This window comes from Entelurus aequoreus, linkage group LG18 (genome assembly GCF_033978785.1).
Source record: "Entelurus aequoreus isolate RoL-2023_Sb linkage group LG18, RoL_Eaeq_v1.1, whole genome shotgun sequence".
Taxonomy (NCBI): Eukaryota; Metazoa; Chordata; class Actinopteri; order Syngnathiformes; family Syngnathidae; genus Entelurus; species Entelurus aequoreus.
Window position 1 is genome coordinate 26,102,570 of NC_084748.1, and position 26,660 is coordinate 26,129,229.

Sequence of the window (26,660 nt, forward strand, 5' to 3'; positions counted from 1 at the left end):
TAGTTAGCTGAGGTATGTAATGTACAGTGTATTTTGTCAACAACTGTTTGTGTGTAACATATTTCTTGTGCTGAAAGACGCACTGGCTGAGGCTCGCAGTAATCCCGCCTCCTGTTGGTAGAGGGCGCTAGTGATCCCAGAGATCATTCTTGCTACTACTCGGCTGCAGAAGAAGTGACAACAAGCAGCAACAGTTAGCAGCGATCGTTCATTTTTTCCAGTGATGTGTGGTGAGGTTCATGGCTGGTGAGGCACTGACTTCATCACAGCACGGCTTAAAACTCACCTTTTTACCGCAGATGACTTTTAATTTATGTTTTCATTGTGAGTCTTAAATGTTTAGTTTAGATTCCTTTGTGTGTCTCAGTCTCTGTTTCTGTTTTTTTTTGTTTCTCCACTGATGTAACAGTTGGTTGGCGGGGGCGCATAATAAATGAAAATAACATAACATAACATAACATAACATAACATAACATAACATAACAGTCAGATTTACAAACATATGAACCCTAAAGAGTATCTTATTCACCATTTGATTGGCAGCAGATAACGGGTTGAGTTTAAAAGCTCATACCAGCATTCTTCCCTGCTTGGCACTCAGCATCAAGGGTTGGAATTGGGGGTTAAATCACCAAAAATTATTCCCGGACGCGGCGCCGCTGCTGCCCACTGCTTCCCTCACCTCCCAGCATGTGAACAAGGGGATGGGTCAAATGCAGAGGACACATTTCACCACACCTAGTGTGTGTGTGACAGTCATTGGTACTTTAACTTAACTTTACACATACAAACTGTAGCACACAAAAAACCACATTTAATAAAAAAAACTTTATTATGGTCTTACCTTTACTTATAAATGAAGTCCATGCGCAGCTCCTTTTGAACAAAAGCATCTTTCTTCAGTTTTAAAAGTCTCTCTGTCTCGATGGAGATCTTCCTTTAAGTATTACCTCCTGCTTCGATTGAAAGTCCAGTTTAGAAAACTGTTTTATTTTAGATATGTAATCCTCCATGTTAATAGTCCAGGCAAGAGGAAAAAATCAGTGACGTGCAGTCAGAGGACGCAGGTGAGGCGGGGCCTCATGTGCCATCATGGAAAGAAAATTTTTTTTTAAATAAAAAAAAATAATTAAATTATTATATGTATCCAGTGATTATACTATAAAGTTATTTTCCATTTATATATATATATATATATATATATATATATATATATATATATATATATATATATATATATATATATATATATATATATATATATATATATATATACTACCGTTCAAATGTTTGGGGTCACATTGAAATGTCCTTATTTTTGAAGGAAAATCACTGTACTTTTCAATGAAGATAACTTTAAACTAGTCTTAACTTTAAAGAAATACGCTCTATACATTGCTAATGTGGTAAATGACTATTCAAGCTGCAAATGTCTGGTTTTTGGTGCAATATCTACATAGGTGTATAGAGGCCCATTTCCAGCAACTATCACTCCAGTGTTCTAATGGTACAATGTGTTTGCTCATTGGCTCAGAAGGCTAACTGATGATTAGAAAACCCTTGTGCAATCATGTTCACACACCTGAAAACAGTTTAGCTTGTTACAGAAGCTACAAAACGGACCTTCTTTTGAGCAGATTGAGTTTCTGGAGCATCACATTTGTGGGGTCAATTAAACGCTCAAAATGGCCAGAAAAAGAGAACTTTCATCTGAAACTCGACAGTCTATTCTTGTTGAAGGCTATTCCACAAAATTGTTTGGGTGACCCCAAACTTTTGAACGGTAGTTATATATATATATATATATATATATATATATATATATATATATATATATATATATATATAATATATATATATATATATATATATATATATATATATATATATATATATATATATATATATATATATATATACATACATATATACACATATGTATATATATATATATATATATATATATATATATATATATATATATATATATATATATATATATATATATATATGTAGATACATGTATACATACATTTATACACACACACAATATAAATCTATATACATACGTATATATGCTGCTCTCTCATACATATACACATTTAAATATGTACATATATATATATATATATATATATATATATATATATATATATATATATATATATATATATATATATATATATATATATATACATGCGTCTATATTTATACTGCTCTCTCTTATATATATATATATATATATGTAGATACATGTATACACACACACACACACAAACACACACACACAATATACTTATATAAATATATATAAATACATATATATGCTGCTCTCTCATACATATACACATTTAAATATGTACATATATCTATACATACATATATATGCTGCTCTCTCATACATATATACACTTAAATATGTACATACATATATATACACATACATATATAGATACATCTATAATACAGTAGATATATACAGTATACATATATATATATATGTGTGTATATGTATGTATATGTATATATATATATATATATATATATATATATATATATATATATATATATATATATATATATATATATATATATATATATACATATACATATATATATGTGTATGTATAAGGTGTATATATATATATATATATGTGTATGTATAAGGTGTATATATATATATATATATATATATATATATATATATATATATATACATGTATATATATATGTATATATATATATATATATATGTATATATATATATATATATATATATATATATATATATATATATATATATATATACATATATATATATATATATATATATATATACATATACATATATATATATATATATATATATATATATATATATATATATATATATATATATATATATATATATATATGTATATATATATATATATATATATATATATATGTATATATATATATATATATATATATATATATATATATATATATATATATATATATATATATATATATATATATATATATATATATATATATATATATATATATAAACAGTTGTACTTGATGTACTCCTACTTCCAAGTGACTTTGTCAAGTACTAGTAAAGGAAGAGATGATGAAGTACTTTAAATGTGTTTTGGAGAAGTACACTTACACTTTCGGAGTGTTTACTTTTGTCCTGAGATGAAGATAAACATCTGCCATTCTTCACGAAGACATGTTATGAATGTGAACATGACCAAAGTAGGCGTGTCCACAAAGAAAGAAGGAAGGGGGGCGGAGCCTCTTTCATTTTGTAACAGAAAGGTTGTAAAGTGGATCCCCTGAGGAATATTACAACTGGCAAAATTCTATATGTTGTATGAAAAATAGAAGTTTTATGAAGTACTGTAATAATGTACAGTATGTACTTCAACTCTGCTTCTCCGTCAAACACACCTTCAGCAGCTTCATCAGAGTTTCATGGATAAATGTTAAAACATTATCATATTATATAAACATGGACACCAGCTAACATGAAGGATGTCCAAATCAGCATGTTTGGCCTCAAATCCAAGTTCAGGCCAGACTTGGTACTTTGTGACAAGATGGCTTCATCCATCTGCTGCCATGAAAAATAGATGCAGCTGGTATCGACTATATGACTTTACAATGTACAAATAGGCCATTTGATATATTTTACTGTCAAAATAAAAGTTATATTGTTATGCGCTGTTTGACATGTTGGATTCTGTCTTCTGATTTGTACTTTCATTGTGTACTTTTCTTATATTCTGTGTACATTAAACACACCTGTATGTGTTCTATTGCCAGCTTGTTGATTCATTGTGTCATCAATCCACAGCTATATGTCTGTATCAGTATGTCTATATATGTATATATGTACATCAGAACATGTATACATATTTATGTCTATCAGTACATCTATATATATATATATATATATATATATATATATATATATATATATATATATATATATATATATATATATATATATATGTCTGTATCAGTACATTTGTATCTATATATGTACAGTATATCAGTACATTTGTATATACCTGTATGTATATCAGTACATCTATATACAGTATCTATATCAGTACATTTATATATGTATATCAGTACATCTATATATCTATATATGTATATCAGTACATCTATGTACCTTAATATGTATATCAGTACATCTATATATCTATATATGTATATCAGTACATCTATATATCTATATATGTATATCAGTACATCTATGTATATACCTTAATATGTATATCAGTACATCTATATATATCAGTTCATCTATATTTATATATCTATATCAGTACATCTATATATTTATATATCTATATCAGTACATCTATATATCTATATATGGATATCAGTAAATCTATATATCTATATATTTACATCAGTACATCTGTATTTCTATATATGTATATGAGTACATCTATATATATATACAGTATGTACATATACAGTATATGTATATGACCTACTCAGTGGCCTAGTGGTTAGAGTGTCCGCCCTGAGATCGGTAGGTTGTGAGTTCAAACCCCGGCCGAGTCATACCAAAGACTATAAAAATGGGACCCATCACCTCCCTGCTTGGCACTCGGCATCAAGGGTTGGAATTGGGGGTTAAATCACCAAAAATGATTCCCGGGCGCGGCACCGTTGTTGCCCACTGCTCCCCTCACCTCCCAGGGGGTGATCAAGGGGATGGGTCAAATGCAGAGGACAAATTTCACCACACCTAGTGTGTGTGTGACAATCATTGGTACTTTAACTTTAATGAGTACATATATATATACACACAGTATGTGTATATATATATATATATATATATATATATATATATATGTATGTATATGAGTAGATCTATATATATAAAGTATGTACATATGTATATGAGTACATCTATATATATATATATACATTATGTATATATGTATATGAGTACATCTATATAAATACACACTATGTATATATGTATATGAGTACATCTATATATATATACAGTATGTATATATATATATATATGTATATGAGTACACCTATATATACACTATATATATATATATATATATATATATATATATATATATATATATATATATATATATATATATATATATATATATATATATATATATATACAGTATATATATGTATATGAGTACATGTATATATATATACAGTATGTATATATATGTATATGAGTACATCTATATATATATATACATACATATATATATATATATATATATATATATATATATATATATATATATATATATATATATAAAGTATGTATATATATGTGTACATCTATATATATATATATATATATATATATATATATATATATATATATATATATATATATATATATATATATATATATATATATATATATATATATATATATATGAGTACCGGGTACATCTATATATATATATACAGTATGTATATATATGTATATGTATATGAGTACATCTATAAATATATATATATATATATATATATATATATATATATATATATATATATATATATATATATATATATATATATATATATATATATATATATATATATATATATATATATATATATATAGTGTGTATATATATGTGTACATCTATATATATATATATATATATATATATATATATATATATATATATATATATATATATATATATAAAGTATGTATATATATGTGTACATCTATATATATATATATATATATATATATATATATATATATATATATATATATATATATATATATATATATATATATATATATATATATATATATATATATATATATATATATATATATATATATATATATATAATATATATGAGTACCGGGTACATCTATATATATATATATATATATATATATATATATATATATATATATATATATATATATATATATATATATATATATATATATATATATATATATATATATATATATATATATATATATATATATATATATATATATATATATATACATACATATATATATATATATATATATGTATATGTAGAAATGTGTCAGAAGTGCTACGGACAGTTTGGTTATGTTTGGGTTTTCCTGTGTTTGAAATCACTTCCTGTCCTGGTGTCTTATTTTGTCACTGTTTCCTGTTTGGTCTCTGTCATTTGCGGCACCTTTACTTTCTGCTCCATGTCCCGTCAGCACACCTGTTCCTCGTTTAATTAGTTCTATTTAGTTCCACCTGAGTCCCTCCTTCAGTGCTTCATCATTATTCTTTTGACACTGAGGCGGACTGGACCGTTTTTGTTCAAAGTGAGTAATACTTTTGTCTTTTTCACTTGCATTCTGCTGCTTTCTATCGTGTGCTTGGCTGCTTTGAGTTTGAGTTTGAGTTTGAGTTTATTTCGAACATGCAAGCATACAACATGATACATCACAATTTCCAGTTTCTCTTTTCAACATGTTCTAAAAGGAGTAGGAAGAAGCAGAGCTTATTTAATCCTACCCCTTTTTCCTTTACATAGCAGTTGCTAAAACTTTTGTTCACTTCCTGTTCTCAATTTATTCACAATATACTCCATAAGTAATCACAATAAAAATAAATAAATAAATAATAATTGGTGAAGTAAGTTACATTTCATATGATGAGATAAGTAAGATTATTTTGAGAGTGAAAGAATGGATGAATTAAATAAATTCAGTATTCTTCTTCTTTGTACTTTGTAAACACGTTAAGTTTGAAGAGTTTCTTGAAGTGGATCATATTAGTACATTGTTTGATGGCTTTGCTTAATCCATTCCATAATTTAATTCCACATACTGATATACTGAAGGTCTTAAGTGTTGTACGTGCATACAAATGTTTTAAATTACATTTCTCTCTAAGATTATATTTCTCCTCTTTTTTTGAGAAGAATTGTTGTATATTCTTGGGTAGCAGGTTATAGTTTGCTTTGTGTATAATTTTAGCTGTTTGCAAATTCACTATGTCGTGGAGTTTCAGTATCTTTGATTCAATAAATAAAGGATTTGTATGTTCTCTATATCCAACGTTATGTATTATTCTAACTGATCTTTTTTGTAACACCGTTAATGAATGAAGTGTACTTTTGTAATTATTTCCCCATATTTCTACACAGTAGCTCAGATATGGTAACACTAGTGAGCAGTAGAGAATATGAAGTGATTTTTGGTCTAGAACATGTTTAGCTTTATTCATTATTGACGTGTTTCTTGCTACTTTATGTTGTATATTTTTTACGTGAGATTTCCAGTTCAATTTATCATCAATCATTATACCTAGAAATTCAATTGTGTATTTTGCTGCTTTCAATTGTGTATTTTGCTGCTTTCAATTGTGTATTTTGCTGCTTTCAATTGTGTATTTTGCTGCGTTCTATTGTGTATTTTGCTGCTTTCTATTGTGTGCTTGGCTGGTTTAAAATGTGTATTTTGCTGCTTTCAATTGTGTGCTTTTGCTGCTTTCAATTGTGTGCTTTTGCTGCTTTCTATTGTTTGTGTTGCTTTGCTGTGACAGTTTGACCCCGCACTGCACATGTGTCAGGAACACAACATGAACAAACAACACACATTCAATCACTTGAGTCAGTGACAAACATGCAGTTAACAAACAAATGACAAGCTGTCACTCACCATGGCTCTCTACTGCTGGCTAAGAGAGTCAAGGTGGGGCTGAACACACCTGCCCTCACTGATTAGCCCCAAGTTGGGCCCAACTATGGTTGTCAAAAGCTGGGTGTTAGAAGTACTATGTGAATACTTCTAGACTTGTGATGGTTTATTTAAGGTGTATTTACAAAAAGATCTCTGTCCTGACCAGGAGCTCAGGTCTCCATGCATCACCAAACATCTGCGGAGATGTTGGTGCTTGGTTTCTTGTTGTTGTTGTTGTTCACCTTTTGACACTTTGGGGTTTAAATAAATGCAAAGTGTTTACAACTGCGTGCTTCGCCATCCTTGGTTTGGAAGTCCGGTTTACAATGGTTACATTACCTTCACCTGAGGCGGGGTGTGACAGTTGCTAATTTTATATTGTGGGGGTGTGTGTTGCTGCTTTATAGATTTCAATATTTTTGCCTTTGTTCTCTACAAAGTCCAGTGTTTGGTTTTTGTCATTTTGGGGACGGCGTGGTGCCGTTGGGTGAGTGGCCGTGCCAGCAACCTGAGGATTCCTGGTTCGATCCCCACCTTCTACCAACCGCGTCCCGTCCGTTGTCCTTGAGCAAGACACTTCACCTTTGCTCTTGCTCCTGATGGGTCGCGGTTAGAGCCTTGCATGGCAGCTCCCGCCATCAGTGTGAATGTGGAAATGGTGTCAAAGCGCTTTGAGTTCCTTGAAGGTAGAAAAGCACTGGCTCCCCGTTCCTCACCGGATCCACTTTAAAATCCTCCTCCTCACCCATAAAGCCCTCCACAACCAGATCCCCTGCTACCTCACCAACCATACCCCTTCACGCAGCCTACGCTCCTCTGATGCCAACCTCCTCTCCCCACCACTCAGAACCAAGCTCTGGACCTGGGGTGACAGAGCCTTCTCCATTGCTGCTCCCACCCTCTGGAACACTCTTCCCAAACCCATCCCAGACCTTCCCACCTTCAAAAGCCTTCTCAAAACACACCTTTTCAGATCTGCTTTTAACCAGTGATTAGTGATTAGTGTTCTGTGTCTTGTAATGTCCTGTCTTGTAATTGTCCTGTATTATGTATTTTACACTGTACTGCATTTATATTTCCTGTATTTTATATTATTACTTTAAACTGGATGGATGTTTCATATTTAAATTTTTTCTCCTGTAAAGCGTCTTTGAGTGCTTTGAAAAGCGCTATACTAAATCAAATGTATTATTTTTATTATTTATTATTATTAAAGCACTATAAAAGTATAACCCATTTATCTACAAGGTCAATGTTGTGTGGCTTTGGTCAAAGTCAATATGTGTTTGGGGTCTGGTCATTTACAAAATCAATATGCAGTGGTTTCCCCAGAAAGTTTGTTAGCTAAGGTGTTGTCTCTATAGGGGGAGGGAGTGTTTCCCGGGACAGGCGGCAGGACGGGGAAGTGGGTGGGTGGGTGTAAGGAACAGTGTAACTAGGCCTGTCTCCACCTCATCGCTTGATGTTAGTTTGTCTAAATTGTCAGACGATCGCTTCTCTGATGTCTCTTCTTTATCTGAACGCCGTCTTCTACTGCATTCAGCAACTTTGTCTCCATTGGAAGTAGGGCTGCAACTAACTATTAATTTGATAATCGATTAATCTGTTTTATTACTTCAATTAATCGGATAAAAGAGACAAACTACATTTATATCCTTTCCAGTATTTTATTGGAAAAAAAACCACATACTGGCACATAATTATTTTTATTATTGTTTCTCAGCTGTTTGTACATGTTGCAGTTTATAAATAGTTTTATAAAAAAATAAATAATTGCCTCTGCGCATAAAAATCATTTATAAGGATTTTTACAAAATAACATTCAATAATCATGAATACATTATTTGGGATAAACCCACTTTAGCACAGGTGTAAGATAGTGACATGTTATTTACAACATGTCGAATGGCCCTCAACATCGTCTGGGAAACGATTTGTGTCAAAGCACTTAATCGAGGTATTTTAATTTTGACAGGAAATATTTAATGCAACTGCAGTTTTACTTAACTCAATTATTTATTACAAGAAACTACTCAAAGCATTTTTAATACAACCCTATTTAAATTTGAATGGGAGTGTGAATGTTGTCTCTGTGTTGGCCCTGTGATGAGGTGGCGACTTGTCCAGGGTGTACCCCGCCTTCCGCCAAAATGCAGCTGAGATAGGCTCCAGCACCCCCTGTGACCCCAAAAGGGACAAGCGGTAGAAAATGGATGGATGGGTTTTATTTGGGGTCTGGTCAGGTAAACTACAAGGTCAAAATGTATTTTTAATTTGTGTCCTCATGGTTTTATTTGGGGTCAGGTCAACTACAAGGTCAACATGTATTTAATTTGTGTCCTCATGGTTTTATTTGGGGTCAGGTCAACTTCAAGGTCAACATGTATTTAATTTGTCCTCATGGTTTTGGTCAATATGTATGTGTTTTGTGTCCTCATAATTTTGGTCAACTACAAGGTCAACATTATGTATTTTGTGTCCTCGTGGTTTTATTTGGGGTCAGGTCAACTACAATGTCTACTTATTTAATTTGTGTCCTCGTGTTTTTTTTGGGGGTCAGGTCAACTTCAAGGTCAACATGTATTTAATTTGTCCTCATGGTGTTGGTCAACATGTATGTATTCTGTGTCCTCATGGTTTTGGTCAACTACAAGGTCAACATGTATGTATTTTGTGTCCTCATGGTTTTGGTCAACATTATGTATTTTGTGTCCTCATGGTTTTATTTGGGGTCAGGTCAACTACAAGGCCAATATGTACTTAATTTGTGTCCTCATGGTTTTATTTGGGGTCAGGTCAACTTAAAGGTCAACATGTATTTAATTTGTCCTCATGGTTTTGGTCAACATGTATGTATTTTGTGTCCTCATAGTTTTGGTCAACTACAAGGTCAACATTATGTATTTTGTGTCCTCGTGGTTTTATTTGGGGTCAGGTCAACTACAATGTCTATGTATTTAATTTGTGTCCTCGTGGTTTTATTTGGGGTCAGGTCAACTTCAAGGTCAACATGTATTTAATTTGTCCTCCATGGTTTTGGTCAACATGTATGTATTTTGTGTCCTCATAGTTTTGGTCAACTACAAGGTCAACATTATGTATTTTGTGTCCTCGTGGTTTTATTTGGGGTCAGGTCAACTACAATGTCTATGTATTTAATTTGTGTCCTCGTGGTTTTATTTGGGGTCAGGTCAACTTCAAGGTTAACATGTATTTAATTTGTCCTCATGGTTTTGGTCAACATGTATGTATTTTGTGTCCTCAAGGTTTTGGTCAACTACATGGTCAATATTATGTATTTTGTGTCCTTGTGGTTTTATTTGGGGTCAGGTCAACTTCAAGTTCAACATGTATTTAATTTGTCCTCATGGTTTTGGTCAACTACATGGTCAATATTATGTATTTTGTGTCCTTGTGGTTTTATTTGGGGTCAGGTCAACTTCAAGTTCAACATGTATTTAATTTGTCCTCATGGTTTTGGTCAACTACAAGGTCAGTATGTATGTATTTTGTGTCATGGTTTTGGTCAACGTGTATGTATTTTGTGTCCTCGTGGTTTTGGTCAACTACAAGGTCAACATTATGTATTTTGTGTCCTCATGGTTTTAATCAACTAAAAGGTCAGTATGTATGTATTTTGTGTCCTCATGGTTTTGGTCAACATTTATGTACGTATATGTATTTTGTGTCCTCGTGGTTTTGGTCAACTACAAGGTCAACATTATGTATTTTGTGTCCTCATGGTTTTAATCAACTAAAAGGTCAGTATGTATGTATTTTGTGTCCTCATGGTTTTGGTCAACATTTATGTACGTATATGTATTTTGTGTCAGTTTTGGTGAACTACAAGGTCAACATGTATTTGGGGTTTGGTCAACTACAAGGTCTACATGTATGTGATTTGTGTCCTCATGGTCTTGGTCAACTACAAGCTCCTCTTTCACATAACTCAATTGTAGGTTCTCTTTTGGTCTCATCCCAGAAAACCTGATGGTCCTCCATTAGCTGGATGAGCTTGTGCATCTTCTACTTTGGCCTCCAAACCTCTAAGTTGCTCTGATTTATAATTTTGGTTGCTGGGTTGTGTGTTTTGACTCTTCGTGTGCGTCCAGTATGTCCTTCACAAAGCTATGGCTGATTTCAGTAGGTGGTTCTTCATCCTCAAGAATAGGTATTTAGTGTGTATCCTCAAAACAAGTCTTCAGAAGATTAGGACCATTGGGGTCTTGGGGATTTTCTAACTCCACTGACAGTTGGTCCTCTTGGTCTCCTACGGGCGTTCCCTCTCCGCTGCGGGCGTGCCTCGGCAAGAGATCTGCAATCAACACACCTGCCCGTGATGAGCGACCAGCCTTCATAAGCCAGCGTGTCTTAAGATCCGATGCCAGAACGTAGCTTCTCGTACCCAGAACAGTAAGACAACACGTCTTCAGCCTTCTCTCTATGTTCCCTTCCCGTTGTGTTCACCGTCTCTCGTGTCGTCCTCCAGCTTCCCGTCGTCCTTCCTCGTCCTCGAGCTGTGTCTCGTCTACCTGGACCCCCTTTGGATTCCCTCTTTTCTTCCTGGACTTCGACCTCACGCCTGCCCACTGACCACGACGCCTCGCTCCTGTCCTCAACCATCCACCTGCCCTCTGACGTCCGAGCCTGTGTTTTCCCCTTTTTGGACTTCCGCCTCGATCTCAACACGCACACTCAACGCCCTCTGCTGACCACGCTCAGATAATACTTACACATAGTCACACTACATCTCTTTAAGCTAATCACACACTGCACTCACATACTGAGCTGTCAATAAACACGCTGACAGCTAACGACGTCATCGCCTCTCTGCCGTCTTCTTCTCCCACTGTCCCGTCATACAATGTTATATGTTCATTCATTCATGTGTTATTTGTCATCATTCTTACACCATGAACTGCAACACTACACAACTTACACAATGTTTTCAATTTATTCATTCATTAATTCATGTGTTACTAATTTATCATTCTTACACAATGCACCGCAACACTAACCAACTCTCACACAATGTTCTCCATTCATTCATTACTTTATTCATTAATTATCAATCAATCAAAGTTTACTTTATATGGCCCTAAATCACGAGTGTCTCAAAGGGCTGCACAAGCCACAACAACATCCTCGGCTCAGATCCCACATCTACAGTAATCGAGACGTAATGAAGGCATGAATAATGATCTCAGCGTCGCTAGTGGATAAAATGGAACGGATTTTAGCGATATTACGGAGATGAAAGAAGGCCGTTTTAGTAACACACAATGTGTGACTCAAGAGTTGGGTCGAAGATAATACCCAAATTCTTTACCGAGTCGCCTTGTGTAATAGTTTGTCAAATGTTAAGGTGGTATTATTAAATAGGTGTTGGTGTCTAGCAAGACCGATAATCAGCATTTCAGTTTTCTTAGTGTTGAGATGCAAAAAGTTAACAGGCATCCATTGTTTAATTTCATTAAGACACGCCTCCAGCTGACTACAATCTGGCATGTTGGTCAGCTTTAGCTTTCGTAGTACTTGAATTAATGTACTTTATTTGTTTTGTGTAGTTGTAATACTTGCAGCAGTGTACTCATAGTTTTTTGTAGTTGTAGTTTCTTGTATTTGTAGTACAGTGGTACCCTAACTCAGTGGTCCCCAACCACCGGGCCGCGGCCAGGTACCGGTCCGTGGATCAATTGGTACCGGGCCGCACAAGAAATTAAAAAAAAAAAAAAAAAAAAAAAAACTTTTTTTTTTTTTTTTTTTAACTAAATCAACATAAAAAACACAAGATACACTTACAATTAGTGCAGCAACCCAAAAAACCTCCCTCCCCCATTTACATTAATTCGCACAAAAGGGTTGTTTCTTTCTGTTATTAATATTTCTGGTTCCTACATTACATATCAATATAGATCAATAGTCTGCAGGGATACAGTCCGTAAGCACACATGATTGTATTTTTTTATGACAAAAAAAAAAACACCCCCCACCCCCTGTGTCTTGTCTACCTGGACCCCCTTTGGATTCCCTCTTTTCTTCCTGGACTTCGACCTCACGCCATGGGACAAATTTTCAAGCGTTGACCGGTCCGCTGTTACAAAAAGTTTGAGGACCACTGCCCTAACTTACAAGCATCATTTGCTTCATGACCAAACTTGTAACTCAGAACACTCAAGCAGAACCTGCCCAATTAAATCAATTGAAACCAATTAAATCCATGACTGGTCCTTCTAAAACACCATTTTATCATGTAAAATGCCATTTATTAAGAAAAACAATATTTCAAACAGTAAATACTGTTTGAAAATCAATACAAAAAGATATACTACATAGAACTACAGTACTTTTATGTAGTAATGTATTAATATTGCACAATTATTCTGGGGAGCAGACTAATGCGTGTTTGCTTCACTTATTCTCGGTCTGGCGTTGCCAAGTCTGTGTGTTATCCCCTTATTTTAAGCTACTTGTTTTTATAAAGCTGCAGCGTGATGCTCTCGTCGCATCTAGCAATACTATCTCTCACGTCTTTGAGGGACAGACCGGAGAAGTCACTTCCAAGTGAGTCTGTCAAGCAAAGCTAATGTTCGACCATCCGGTTTGTTTGAGTCAGGACTAGACACAACAAATTGAAATAGATTTTGCAGCTTTTCAATATTTTTAAAGATAAATGTTCGTCGTTTAAGGCCGCATGTTAGGACATGTTTTTAATGGTTGGTTTCTTTGCACTAACTTTTTTAGTTAGTTGTGGTGGAGGGCAGGATGTTGATCTCGGTGCTCAAACATGCACATATAACCTAATCAAAACTGTACGTTTGTTTCTTGTGTAAATAAAGTAGGAACACAACGTGTAACAAAAATAATAACGCTTTATCACTCTAACAGCACAAACCTGTTCCAAATATTAAGCCTAAAGACTGAATGTAAAAATTCTAATGTAAATTTTAAATCTAAATGTGAGTGCAAATTGTTGAATCCAAGCCTAAATGTCAAATCTAAATGTTAAAGCTGAATCTTAGTTCTAGATCCTGAATCTAAATATAACTGTGCGCTAAATCTCTCGCCTAATGTAAAGATGAATATTTACAGAATGCCAATATTCCAACAATCCGAGGCCTCTCAGCCGTAAAGCTACGTCCACATCTCTGCCTCTCAGTGAATGACACTCCTACATCTTTCTTACTGCAGAAGGAAACATGACAGATGATTAATGCCAATAAAGTTGCATATTGTTAAATATGTTAGCTCCAAACACATGGTGTGTTGCATGTGTTGGAAATCGCAAAAAGCCGCTGCCTGACCAGGGCTCAGAAAATCTGCAGAGACTCCTCCCACCCCCACTGCTGGACTCTAGAAAGAGGTTCCGCAGCCTCCATAGCAAAACCTCCAGATTCTGTAACAGCTTCTTCCCTCAAGCCTTAAGACTCTTGAACGCATCATAACAATCCCCTCAACTTCCCCCAAAATGGATTAACTCGCTGGAATATAAAGACAATATAACATACATCCATAAACGTGGATGCACATGCAAAAGTGCAATATATTTATCTGTACAGTAATCTATTTATTTATACCTGCACCTTATTGCTCTTTTATCCTGCACTACGAGTTAATGCAATGAAATGTCATTCTTATCTGTACTGTAAAGTTCAAATTTGAATGACAATAAAAGGAAGTCTAAGTCTAATAAACACAAGACACTCAAACACCTGATGGCTTCACGTCCACGTTGGACAATGAATGGAATTGCTTCTTACACCGAGTCATGCAGTCTGCATGAATAAACATATTTTTATTTGTATGTCTTTCATCATTTCGCTGATGATTGTGTCACATATGAACATTACTTTGCTGCAAAAAACATGATCACTGTAGCAACCAGTTAACACGCTTGCTGTCGAACGGTTTTTAAGAATATGTCTTAATTGTGAGCTAAATGGTAAAACATGATCATAGTGAGTGTGAAGTCATTTGGTCAGAGGTTTGGATCCGGCACATGCCCATATGCACTTTTGGTATTTAGTATGGGGAACATATTCACCATTAATTAGTTGCTTATTAACATACAAATTAGTAACATATTGGCGCTCAATTAGTCATTATTAAGTACTTATTAATGCCTTGTTCTGCATGGCCTTACTATACAACCAGTTATTATATAACCTTAACTCTAACCATAACCCTAACCAAATAACTCTAAATTAAATCTTTGTTACTTAGAATATGTTCCCCTAGGGTTCAAATAACTCTCAATTAAGTCTTTGTTACTTAGAATATGGGCTCGCTGAGAACCGTGATTCAAAAGGAATTAAGATGAAGGAAAGATGACTTTATTCACAACCACGTAAACACAAGAATATCACCCCTATCCTTCAATCATTGGACTGGCCCCGGGCTCATCCAGGATCAACTACAAAATGTTGCTACACACATACTTACCTTCAAGAACTCATCACCCTACAGTCCACCACCCGCACCATGAGACCCACAAACAACCTGCTCCTTCAAGTCCCCAGCACCAGGGTCACCACCATGAGGGTGATCGAGCTTTCTGCTCGGCCGCACCACGCCTATGGAACAGTCTCCCAATCCATCTGAGGGCTATTCAACATTTTTTTATTTAGAAAGGCTCATCACTAATATGAATTTAACCTTGTCTTTTTGTTTTTATTGAGTATGTTTTGTCTCCTCCACCCTGTTTTTACATTTTTGACTTTGTAGCACTTTCAGATCTTGTATGATGGAAAGTGCATCAGAAATTAAATGTATTAGTATTGTTAACTTTTACTTGTTCATGCACATAATAAATATTAATAACGCGTTTAGGTGTATTCAATAAATCAATGTATTCTTGGTTGCCAAAAAGGGATTCAAAGAAATATTTTGGTAATGACACATCTCATCTGTGCGTAATTTACTAGACTGCTCTTAGAAGATGCACAGATGAGATGTGTCAATATCAAAAATATTACTTTGAATCACTTTGGCACACGTAAGATGTTGTTTGGGGTAGATTTACAGTTTTAAAGGGTACTTACAAACGTAAACAGTACAGTATGTACTTTATCACGTATGCAACTCTCCTATGGGTAATCTAATACACGTATGCATGTACGCTATTAAAGAGCTGTGATTGGACGTATCCCAAACGTTGGATTTCAATTCTGTCAAGATTTTAGTCTCGTTTTTATACGTTGACTAACATGTCAGTTAATTGTGTTATCGTGTTAGTCAACCTGCCTTTGTCTTGATTTGTCTTTGTCTTATTTTTACCAGCTCCAATGTAAAAATCAATAAAATAAATTACAATAGGGCCCCTGCGGTGCTTCGCATCACATTTGCAGTGCTTGCTCCACTGCTCGGATCCTAATATACAGCTTTCAGCCCAAGGTAGGCACAGTTGCACGGGCACGGATAATCTCTTTGCTTACCTACAAGGTCCCACTCGCCATTGGGTATGTAGGTGGAAATGTCCACATCCATCATCTGGAGGTCTAGCAGCCAGCCGTTGTGTGTCCAGGATCCAAACTTCAGGTCACACTTCTGCACATCAAATGGGAACCAGCGCACATCGATGTAGCATGTACTCTTCAAGATGCCTGGGGATGTTAGTAATTGCACATTATCTGTTACATTCCCTGGTCTGGACCTCAGGATGCAGAGCAAAGAAGGCAATGAGCAGGCAAGAAGTCTGGTTAATCAGGAAAAACACAGGTAGTGCAAAACAAATGTAGTGCAGCATGGAAGTGCACAGAAGACACACTTGTTGAGGTACAAAGATCCAGCACAAGGAGCAACAGGTGAAACTAAATAGGCTAGATTAACTAATGAAAAACAGGTGTGGTAGCATGAAATATAACCAAAAATTAATGTGCAGCAAAACAAGGAATCTAACAGGAAGTCGAACCAAAACTGCAAACAGTCAAAACTACCATATGAAATCCTGATATTGTCACTTTTACGCTAACTTTTATGTAACTAACAATGTTAAGTCTTTTAGAGAATTAAGTTAATGTGTCCATAAATTTATTTTTTACTCATCCAGGGTGAGCAGTCCAAGCAGCAAAGGCCAGAATTTCCTCTGTTCGACTTCTTCTTCCAGCTCATCTTAGGCAATCCCAAGGTGTCTCCAAGCCAGTTGGGAGACAAACTAATATTCAGATTTTTCCGATGTGACATGTTTGATTTTTTCATGTCAATGTGAACAGTATAATTCCAATTGGAATTTCAAATATATGACCCAGGCCTTTCATATGCAGATAAAAACTGAGCAGGCAGCCCGTGCAACTGCAGTCTGAACGATCGTGTCATGTTCATCCTATTGACCTATACGTCATCAAAAACCGCAAAACTTTTTTTTTTCCAAAATAGACAGTCGCGAAAAGAAATGGTGAACAACACGTTAATGTCCCGTCACATCAAAACAAATGCTTCAGAAGCAAGCGCGTGAGCCAGAATTCCAACCCTCTTTGTTCTTAATCTGCTACACTAAATATTTCATGAGAACACGTTGACCATGTTTGCACAAAATCCTTGAAATTGCCACAAATGCACCAGGACTGAAACCTACTAGATTTGGAGCCACGTTTACTTCCTGTCTATGGATGTTCTCATTTGTCTGTCTAGTCCGACTCAATTAGTCAGAACTAGTCTGGCTAGAGCTGACTAATTTAAGTATATGATGAAGTATATAATTGACGAAGCCTACTCTGTTGAGAAGCAGAACGTCTTCTAAGACAAACTGAACGGTTTAGTTGCGGTTGATTGAATTCCCTGAGAATGTTTACTTCTGTAAACACACTGCATCATGTGCGCAGGCGGGTCACTTCAAGGATCTAGTCCTTTCACATTAGAATCACATTTATTTTTGTAAGATGAATGACTACATAAAAATATACAATTTAACATAACATTGGAATTAGGTATCATACCCTACAGTGTGAACGTAGTCTTAGTTTCTTCAACCTGTCCTGGGTCTTCTTAATAGACTCCTGACCAGATGTCTGAGCCACATCACCTGGCCCCTCTCAATGTGGAAGAGAATCCGCAATATTTGACTGGTAAATAGAGCTCCTTCTTCACCTCGACGGACTGACGCAGAGTCTGCATCGTCCCGTCACTCAATATCACGACCCTTCACTCACTCGTGAACTATTTACTTAAAATCCTTCATTTTGAGCAGGATCTCATCCCTGAACCAGAGATATAATTCTACTCTTTTCTGGGTGTGGATCGTATTAATAAACTTATGTTTATAATTGTTCTGTGAAACTGTTGAAGTTTGCAGATGACATTACCATCATCAGTCTCATACAGGACGGTGACGTGCCTGCCTACAGATGGGAGATGGAACAACGTGCTGTCAGAACTATCTGGAGCTGAACCCAATCAAGCCTGTGGAGATGACAGTGGACTGTTGGCGAACAGTCCACTGTCTGAACAGCACAGTGTCTACTGTGGACTCTTTCAGGTTCCAGGGATTCACAATCTCCCACATAGACACAATCAGAAAAAAGGCACAGCAGAGGATGTACTTCCTGCGTCAATTCAAAAGTTCATCCTTCCCCAGGAACTGCTGATCATGTTTTACACCTCCATCCTTCTGTCTGTTATGTGCACCTCTATCACTGTCTGCTTTGGATCTGCAACCAAGCTGGACAGACACCGACTTCCACGGACAATTAGGACTGCAGAAAAGATCGTCTGTGTCGACCTTCACCCCATCCAGTACTTTCCAGGGTCAGGAAACGAGCAGGTAGCATCACTACAGACCTCTCACACCCTTGGTCACAAACAGTGCAAACTTCTTCCCTCCGGCAGGCATTACACAACACTGTGTGCCAAAACAACCCGTCATAAGAACAGTTTCTTCCCTCAGGCTATCAATCTGATGTATGCTGTGAAATAACCCTGGAACTAATTTGTCACTGTGAATGTACTAACGCATCTTCACTTCACCATCTTTTTGCTGCTGTTCTATTCACCACTACACTATTATTAGCCTTGCACATATTAGTTATGTAAGTACTTGCTTATAATTATAGTTAATTGCTTATGTTTATTCATTACATTGAACAAGAAAGTAAGACCAAGTCAAATTATTTGTGTTAAAGGTGATTCAGATTTTAATTCTGATTCTGATTAAGTCTGGCGGACATAGGGATCAAGTTGAGTCTCACTTCCAGTTGGTTATAGGGAATGTTTAGATGTGCATTAATGACATTCCATCTAGCACTTCCTGTTTGAACAGTTTGGCATTCTTGCAATAAAGACATGTTTTGCAGAGCAACTTGTGTTTTCTTAAACTGCCACATTGGCAACTGCTACAAGTCAAAACATTTAGAAACAAGGACATGTGTTTCAACAGTCAGTATTTCCCCTGAAATCAATCCATGTCTGGAGTAGAAGGGAGATGTGCAGAAATCACTTAACTTTGTTTTGTTATGTCAGAATCTTTACCTGGTGGGATATACTGGCAGGCTCCTGTGGCGTTGACCAGCACATTTGTATGGAAAGTTGCATCAAACCTCTCATCAGCACTGCAGGGAGTTTCATAATAAACCAGAAATTACACAGTTAGCAGTTACACACATCTCAGAGCGTTGAATCGATCACACCTGGACTGTACAGTTTGTCTGGGAGGACATAGCAGATTTTATCCGGTAATATCAGCTCTAGTCAAACTAGATCTGTTCTATCTAACCTGCGAGCATGAACTGATGAAGCCTCCTTGTATGAGAGACCGAACCTCATCCAAGAGGATCTGAACCCAGCAGGCACAAGACATTGATACAACGTTGATTATCCATACGTGTTATTTTAAAACTAACTTTGAAACAATGTTGCAAAATAGTTGTATTTGTAAATTAAGACAACGTGGATGTATAATGTAGGATCCATGCAGTTGGTTGCGAAATTACCACATTTCATTGGTGAAATCAACATCACAACCTGACATTGAATAAACGTTGTCAAAAAGCAAGTTGTTTCAACGTTGAATTTGTGTTGTAAAATATTGAATTCAATTCAATGGTCAAATCATTGTCAGAACCCAACATTGATTAAATGTCATCAAAAAGCATGTTGTTCCAAGGTTAGGTTTGAGTTACTCAGCATCAGGACCTAATTCAACAAGTTCTTAACGTTGTTTCAATGTCTTGTGCCTGCTGGGAACATTCCAGTTGTGATCGACTAAATGCCTTGAGAATACAATGATCTGATGAATGACAACATTCACCGGCGGTTCCATCAGGTGAGAATAAATGTGGCAGCGAGGACGAGATTAAGGGATTAGTGTCGACCCAGACGGACAAATGTGTTTGATTTTATGCTTCAACTTCAATACACTGTGTTTGCTGTTCTGAGGGATTAGCAAAGTCAAGCAAACATGTAAATTGTATTTCATGGATATACTTTGAGTGTGTTTAAAATGTTTCAAGGTTACACTTGTGCAAATCAGACTAAAGATTGTTGACTTTTCTGATTTTCAATACTGATGTTAAAAAGCACACACACACACACACACACACACACACACACACACACACACACACACACACACACACACACACACACACACACACACACACACACACACACACACACACACAGAGTAATGCTTGTAGCCAATGATCCCTTGAAGGTGCATGCCTGGGGTACAAATGATTTCCAAAGCAGGAGTCCCACCCTGGCATAGCATTTGTTATGTTATTTTCATTGTAAGTAGGCCAAATCACCTATATTAGAACATAATTTAATAGAATTGACAGCTGTCATTTGATTATAATAATAAGACATTTAAAGGCCTACTCAAACCCACTACTACCGACCACGCAGTCTGATAGTTTATATATCAATGATGAAATCTTAACATTGCAACACATGCCAATACGGTCGGCTTAACTTATAAAGTGCAATTTTAAATTTCCCGCTAAACTTCCGGTTGAAAACGTCTTTGGATGATGACGTATGCGCGTGACGTAACCAGTGAAACAGAAGTATCGGTACCCCATTGAATACAATACAAAATAGCTCTGTTTTCATCTCATAATTCCACAGCATTCTGGACATCTGTGTTGAATCTTTTGCAATTTGTTTAATGAACAATGAAGACTGCAAAGAAGAAAGCTGTAGGTGGGATCGGTGTATTAGCAGCGGTCTACAGCAACACAACCAGGAAGACTTTGACTCGGATAGCCGACGCTAGCCACCGACCGCACGGATGATCGTGGTGAAGTCCTTCGTCCTTCCGTCGATTGCTGGAATGCAGGTGAGCACGGGTGTTGATGAGCAGATGAGGGCTGGCTGGCGTAGGTGGAGCGCTAATGTTTTTATCATAGCTGTGAGGTCCCGTTATACTAAGTTAGCTTCAATGGCGTCGTTAGCAACAGCATTTTTAAGCTTTGCCAAGCTGGAAAGCATTAACCGTGTATTTACATGTCCCTGGTTTAATAGTATTGTTGATCTTCTGTCTATCCTTCCAGTCAGGGATTTATTTATTTTGTTTCTATATGCAGTTAAGCACGATGCTATCACGTTAGCTCCGTAGCTAAAGTGTTTCGTCGATGTATTGTCGTGGAGATAAAAGTCACTGTGAATGTCCATTTCGCGTTCTCGACTCTCATTTTCAAGAGGATATAGTATTCGAGGTGGTTTAAAATACAAATCCGTGATCCATAATAGAAAAAGGAGAGAGTGTGGAATCCAATGAGCCAGCTTGTACCTAAGTTACGGTCAGAGCGAAAAAAGATATGTCTTGCACTGCATTCTAGTCCTTAACTCTAACATTCCTCATCCACGAATCTTTCATCCTCGCTCAAATTAATGGGGTAATCGTCGCTTTCTCGGTCTGAATCGCTCTAGCTGCATTGAAAACAATAGGAAAATATGAGGAGGCTATCAACTGACCACGTCACGCTACTTCCGGTGGGGGCAAGGCTTTTTTTTTTATCAGATACCAAAAGTTGCGATCTTTATCGTCGTTGTTCTCTACTAAATCCTTTCAGCAAAAATATGTCAATATCGCGAAATGATCAAGTATGACACACAGAATGGATCTGCTATCCCCGTTTAAATTAAAAAAAATCATTTCAGTAGGCCTTTAACTTGGGACAGGTGTGCTGCTGGTGTGACCACAATGTGCGCGTCTGATGTTGTTCGCATGTGCTCAGGGTGTTTGTGCGTTAGCTGAGACACGTGCAAAATTAGGGGTGAAATAGCTTGTAGCTATGTGCCACATCGGCAATTGCCTAAGGCAGAATTCTCTAAAGGGCGCCTTATGGATGAGGGGGAAAAAAAGGTTCATATTTATTTGTGCTTAGCAGTCATCAGGATGTGTGCATCAAATAGTCGTCTCCTACAGGCAGGATACCAGTGTTCTGGCAAGACTTGCGCCCTAATACAAGTCATGCCAATAAATCCAAAGAATGCTGACATGTGATTGTGTCATGTCTGTGTTGATCATGTTTTTGTTTTGCTTGGTTTTTGGACACTTTTTAGTTCTTGTCTTCACTCCCTTGCTTTGTCACCATAGTAACCATTAGTTTCACCTTGTTCACATCCTCATGTCACGCACCTGTCTCACGTTTTCACTAATCATGTCACTAGTATTTAAGGCCATTGTTGCCAGGCAGTCGGCCTGGCGACATCACTCTTGAAACACTCTCTACACACCATTACGATCCATGCCCTTTTCTTGTCAAAGTAAGTTTTTTGTTTATTAATGCTACAGTTAGTGTTTTTGTTTCATTGATCATAGTTTCTGCCATTGTGCAAGTTTTGTGTTTATTGCCAAGTTTGTTATCTCCGCTGTGAGCGCCTTTTGTTTGTACTTTTTTTGAGTTAGAATTAAAAATGTATTTAAATTCACGTCTTGCACGCGCCAATTTTCCATTGCCTTCTGGGAGAACAAACCACGCCATAGACCCAGTCCTGACAGTAACAAAAACATGATCAACACAGACATGACAGATTGTGCATTTCAGAGTGTGCATATGGATCATCCTGTTACGGTGTGGTCGCATGGTTATGTGCTGGTCGTTTCCCCAAGATGCAGATGGACGTTCGGAAACAGCGTGCAGGTAAAAAAAGGGTTTGTTATCATAACTAGGCAAGAATACAAAATATAGGAATGTGCCGCTGGCAATGGAAGCTATAGTAAACTAGCACAGGAATAATGAGCAAGAAACGTGTTGCGTGAAGCAAACAAAACAGCCAGACAGAGTGTGGCACGAGACAGGAATAAATAGCTTTCTGATTAATGACCGTGAGCAGGTGAGCGTCCCGACCACTAACCAGAGGCAGGTAAGTACAAACCCCGTTTCCATATGAGTTGGGAAATTGTGTTAGATGTAAATATAAACGGAATACAATGATTTGCTAATCCTTTTCAACCCATATTCAGTTGAATATGCTACGAAGACAACATATTTGATGTTCAAACTAATAAAAAGAAATTTTTGTTGCAAATAATCATTAACTTTAGAATTTGATGCCAGCAAAACGTGACAAAGAAGTTGGGAAAGGTGGCAATAAATACTGATAAAGTTGAGGAATGCTCATCAAACACTTATTTGGAACATCCCACAGGTGAACATGCAAATTGGGAACAGGTGGGTGTCATGATTGGGTATAAAAGTAGATTCCATGAAATGCTCAGTCAGTCACAAACAAGGATGGGGCGAGGGTCACCACTTTGTCAACAAATGTGTGAGCAAATTGTTGAACAGTTTAAGAAAAACCTTTCTCAAGCAGCTATTGCAAGGAATTTAGGGATTTCACCATCTATGGTCCGTAATATCATCAAAGGGTTCAGAGAATCTGGAGAAATCACTGCACATAAGCAGCTAAGCCTGTGACCTTCGATCCCTCAGGCTGTACTGCATCAACAAGCGACATCAGTGTGTAAAGGATATCACCACATGGGCTCAAGAACACTTCAGAAACCCACTGTCAGTAACTACAGTTGGTCGCTACATCTGTAAGTGCAAGTTAAAACTCTCCTATGCAAGGCGAAAACCGTTTATCAACAACACCCAGAAACGCCGTCGGCTTCGCTGGGCCTGAGCTCATCTAAGATGGACTGATACAAAGTGGAAAAGTGTTCTGTGGTCTGACGAGTCCACATTTCAAATTGTTTTTGGAAACTGTGGACGTCGTGTCCTCCGGACCAAAGAGGAAAAGAATCATCCGGATTGTTAGAGTGTGGAATCCAAAGAGCCAGCTTGTACCTAAGTTACGGTCAGAGCGAAAAAAGATGCGTACTGCACTGCACTCTAGACCTTCACTCTCACGTTCCTCATCCACAAATCTTTCATCCTGGCTCAAATTAATGGGGTAATCGTCGCTTTCTCGGTCCGAATCGCTCTCGCTGCTGGTGTAAACAATGGGGAAATGTGAGGAGCCTTTCAACTTGTGACGTCACGCTACTTCTGGTACAGGCAAGGCTTTTTTTATCAGCGACCAAAAGTTGCAAACTTTATTGTCGATGTTCTCTACTAAATCCTTTCAGCAAAAATATGGCAATATCGCGAAATGATCAAGTGTGACACATAAAATGGATCTGCTATCCCCGTTTAAATAAAAAAAATTCATTTCAGTAGGCCTTTAAAACTCTCCTATGAAAGGCGAAAACCGTTTATCAACAACACCCAGAAACGCCGTCGGCTTCGCTGGGCCTGAACTCATCTAAGATGGACTGATACAAAGTGGAAAAGTGTTCTGTGGTCTGACGTGTCCACATTTCAAATTGTTTTTGGAAACTGTGGACGTCGTGTCCTCCGGACAAAAGAGGAAAAGAACCATCCGGATTGTTATAGGCGCAAAGTTGAAAAGCCATCATCTGTGATGGTATGGGGGTGTATTAGTGCCCAAGACATTGGTAACTTACACATCTGTGAAGGTGCCATTAATGCTGAAAGGTACATACTGGTTTTGGAGCAACATATGTTGCCATCTAAGCAACGTTACCATGGACGCCCCTGCTTATTTCAGCAAGACAATGCCAAGCCACGTGTTACATCAATGCGGCTTCATAGTAAAAGAGTGCGGGTACTAGACTGGCCTGCCTGTAGTCCAGACCTGTCTCCCATTGAAAATGTGTGGCGCGTTATGAAGCCTAAAATACCACAACGGAGACCCAAGGACTGTTGAACAACTTAAGCTGTACATCAAGCAAGAATGGGAAAGAATTCCACCTGAGAAGCTTAAAAAATGTGTCTCCTCAGTTCCCAAACGTTTACTGAGTGTTGTTAAAAGGAAAGGCCATGTAACACAGTGGTGAACATGCCCTTTCCCAACTACTTTGGCACGTGTTGCAGCCATGAAATTCTAAGTTAATTATAATTTGCAACAAAAAAAAAAGTTTATGAGTTTGAACATCAAATATCTTGTCTTTGTAGTGCATTCAATTGAATATGGGTTGAAAATGATTTGCAAATCATTGTATTACGCTTATATTTAAATCTAACACAATTTTCCAACTCATATGGAAACAGGGTTTGTAAGTAAGTAAATACATTTTATTTATAAAGCTTTTTTCACAGATAAAATCACAATGCGCTGTACAAAACATAAGTGAAGTAAAACAACAACTCAATTTAAAACAACAGGAGCAACACCATAAAAAGGATACGCCGTGTATTAAAAATGATAGTTAAAAGGTTTATTAACTAAAAGCTTTACTAAAAAGAGAAGTTTTCAAATGTTTCTTAAACGATTCAACACAGTCCAGATCACGGAGGGACTGGTGCAAATTGTTCCAGAGTCTGGGAGCTATAGCCTGGAATACCAGGTCTCCGCGGGTTTTAAAACGAGTTTTGGGGTACTTTAGAAGATGACAATAATCAGCACCCATGACAACAAAGGAACACAAAGAGGGGTGCTGAAACGGAAAAAAGGGAATCCTAAATTTGAACAAAACAAGATCCGGGCTACGGATCATCACACATCCCTTTTGAAA

General features: G+C 36.3%; 1 protein-coding gene across 1 annotated transcript in view; it reads right to left on the reverse strand.

Annotated features, from left to right (window-relative positions):
- The window catches only part of LOC133633414 (neuronal acetylcholine receptor subunit alpha-7-like), an 80,896-nt gene that overhangs the window by 13,656 nt on the left and 40,580 nt on the right, over nt 1-26,660 (reverse strand). The window contains exons 5-6 of the mRNA XM_062025940.1: nt 20,162-20,241; nt 17,134-17,301 (exon numbers count right to left, since the gene is read on the reverse strand). Of these exons, the coding sequence (XP_061881924.1) occupies nt 17,134-17,301; nt 20,162-20,241 (248 nt within the window). The remainder of the gene's footprint in view (nt 1-17,133; nt 17,302-20,161; nt 20,242-26,660) is intronic.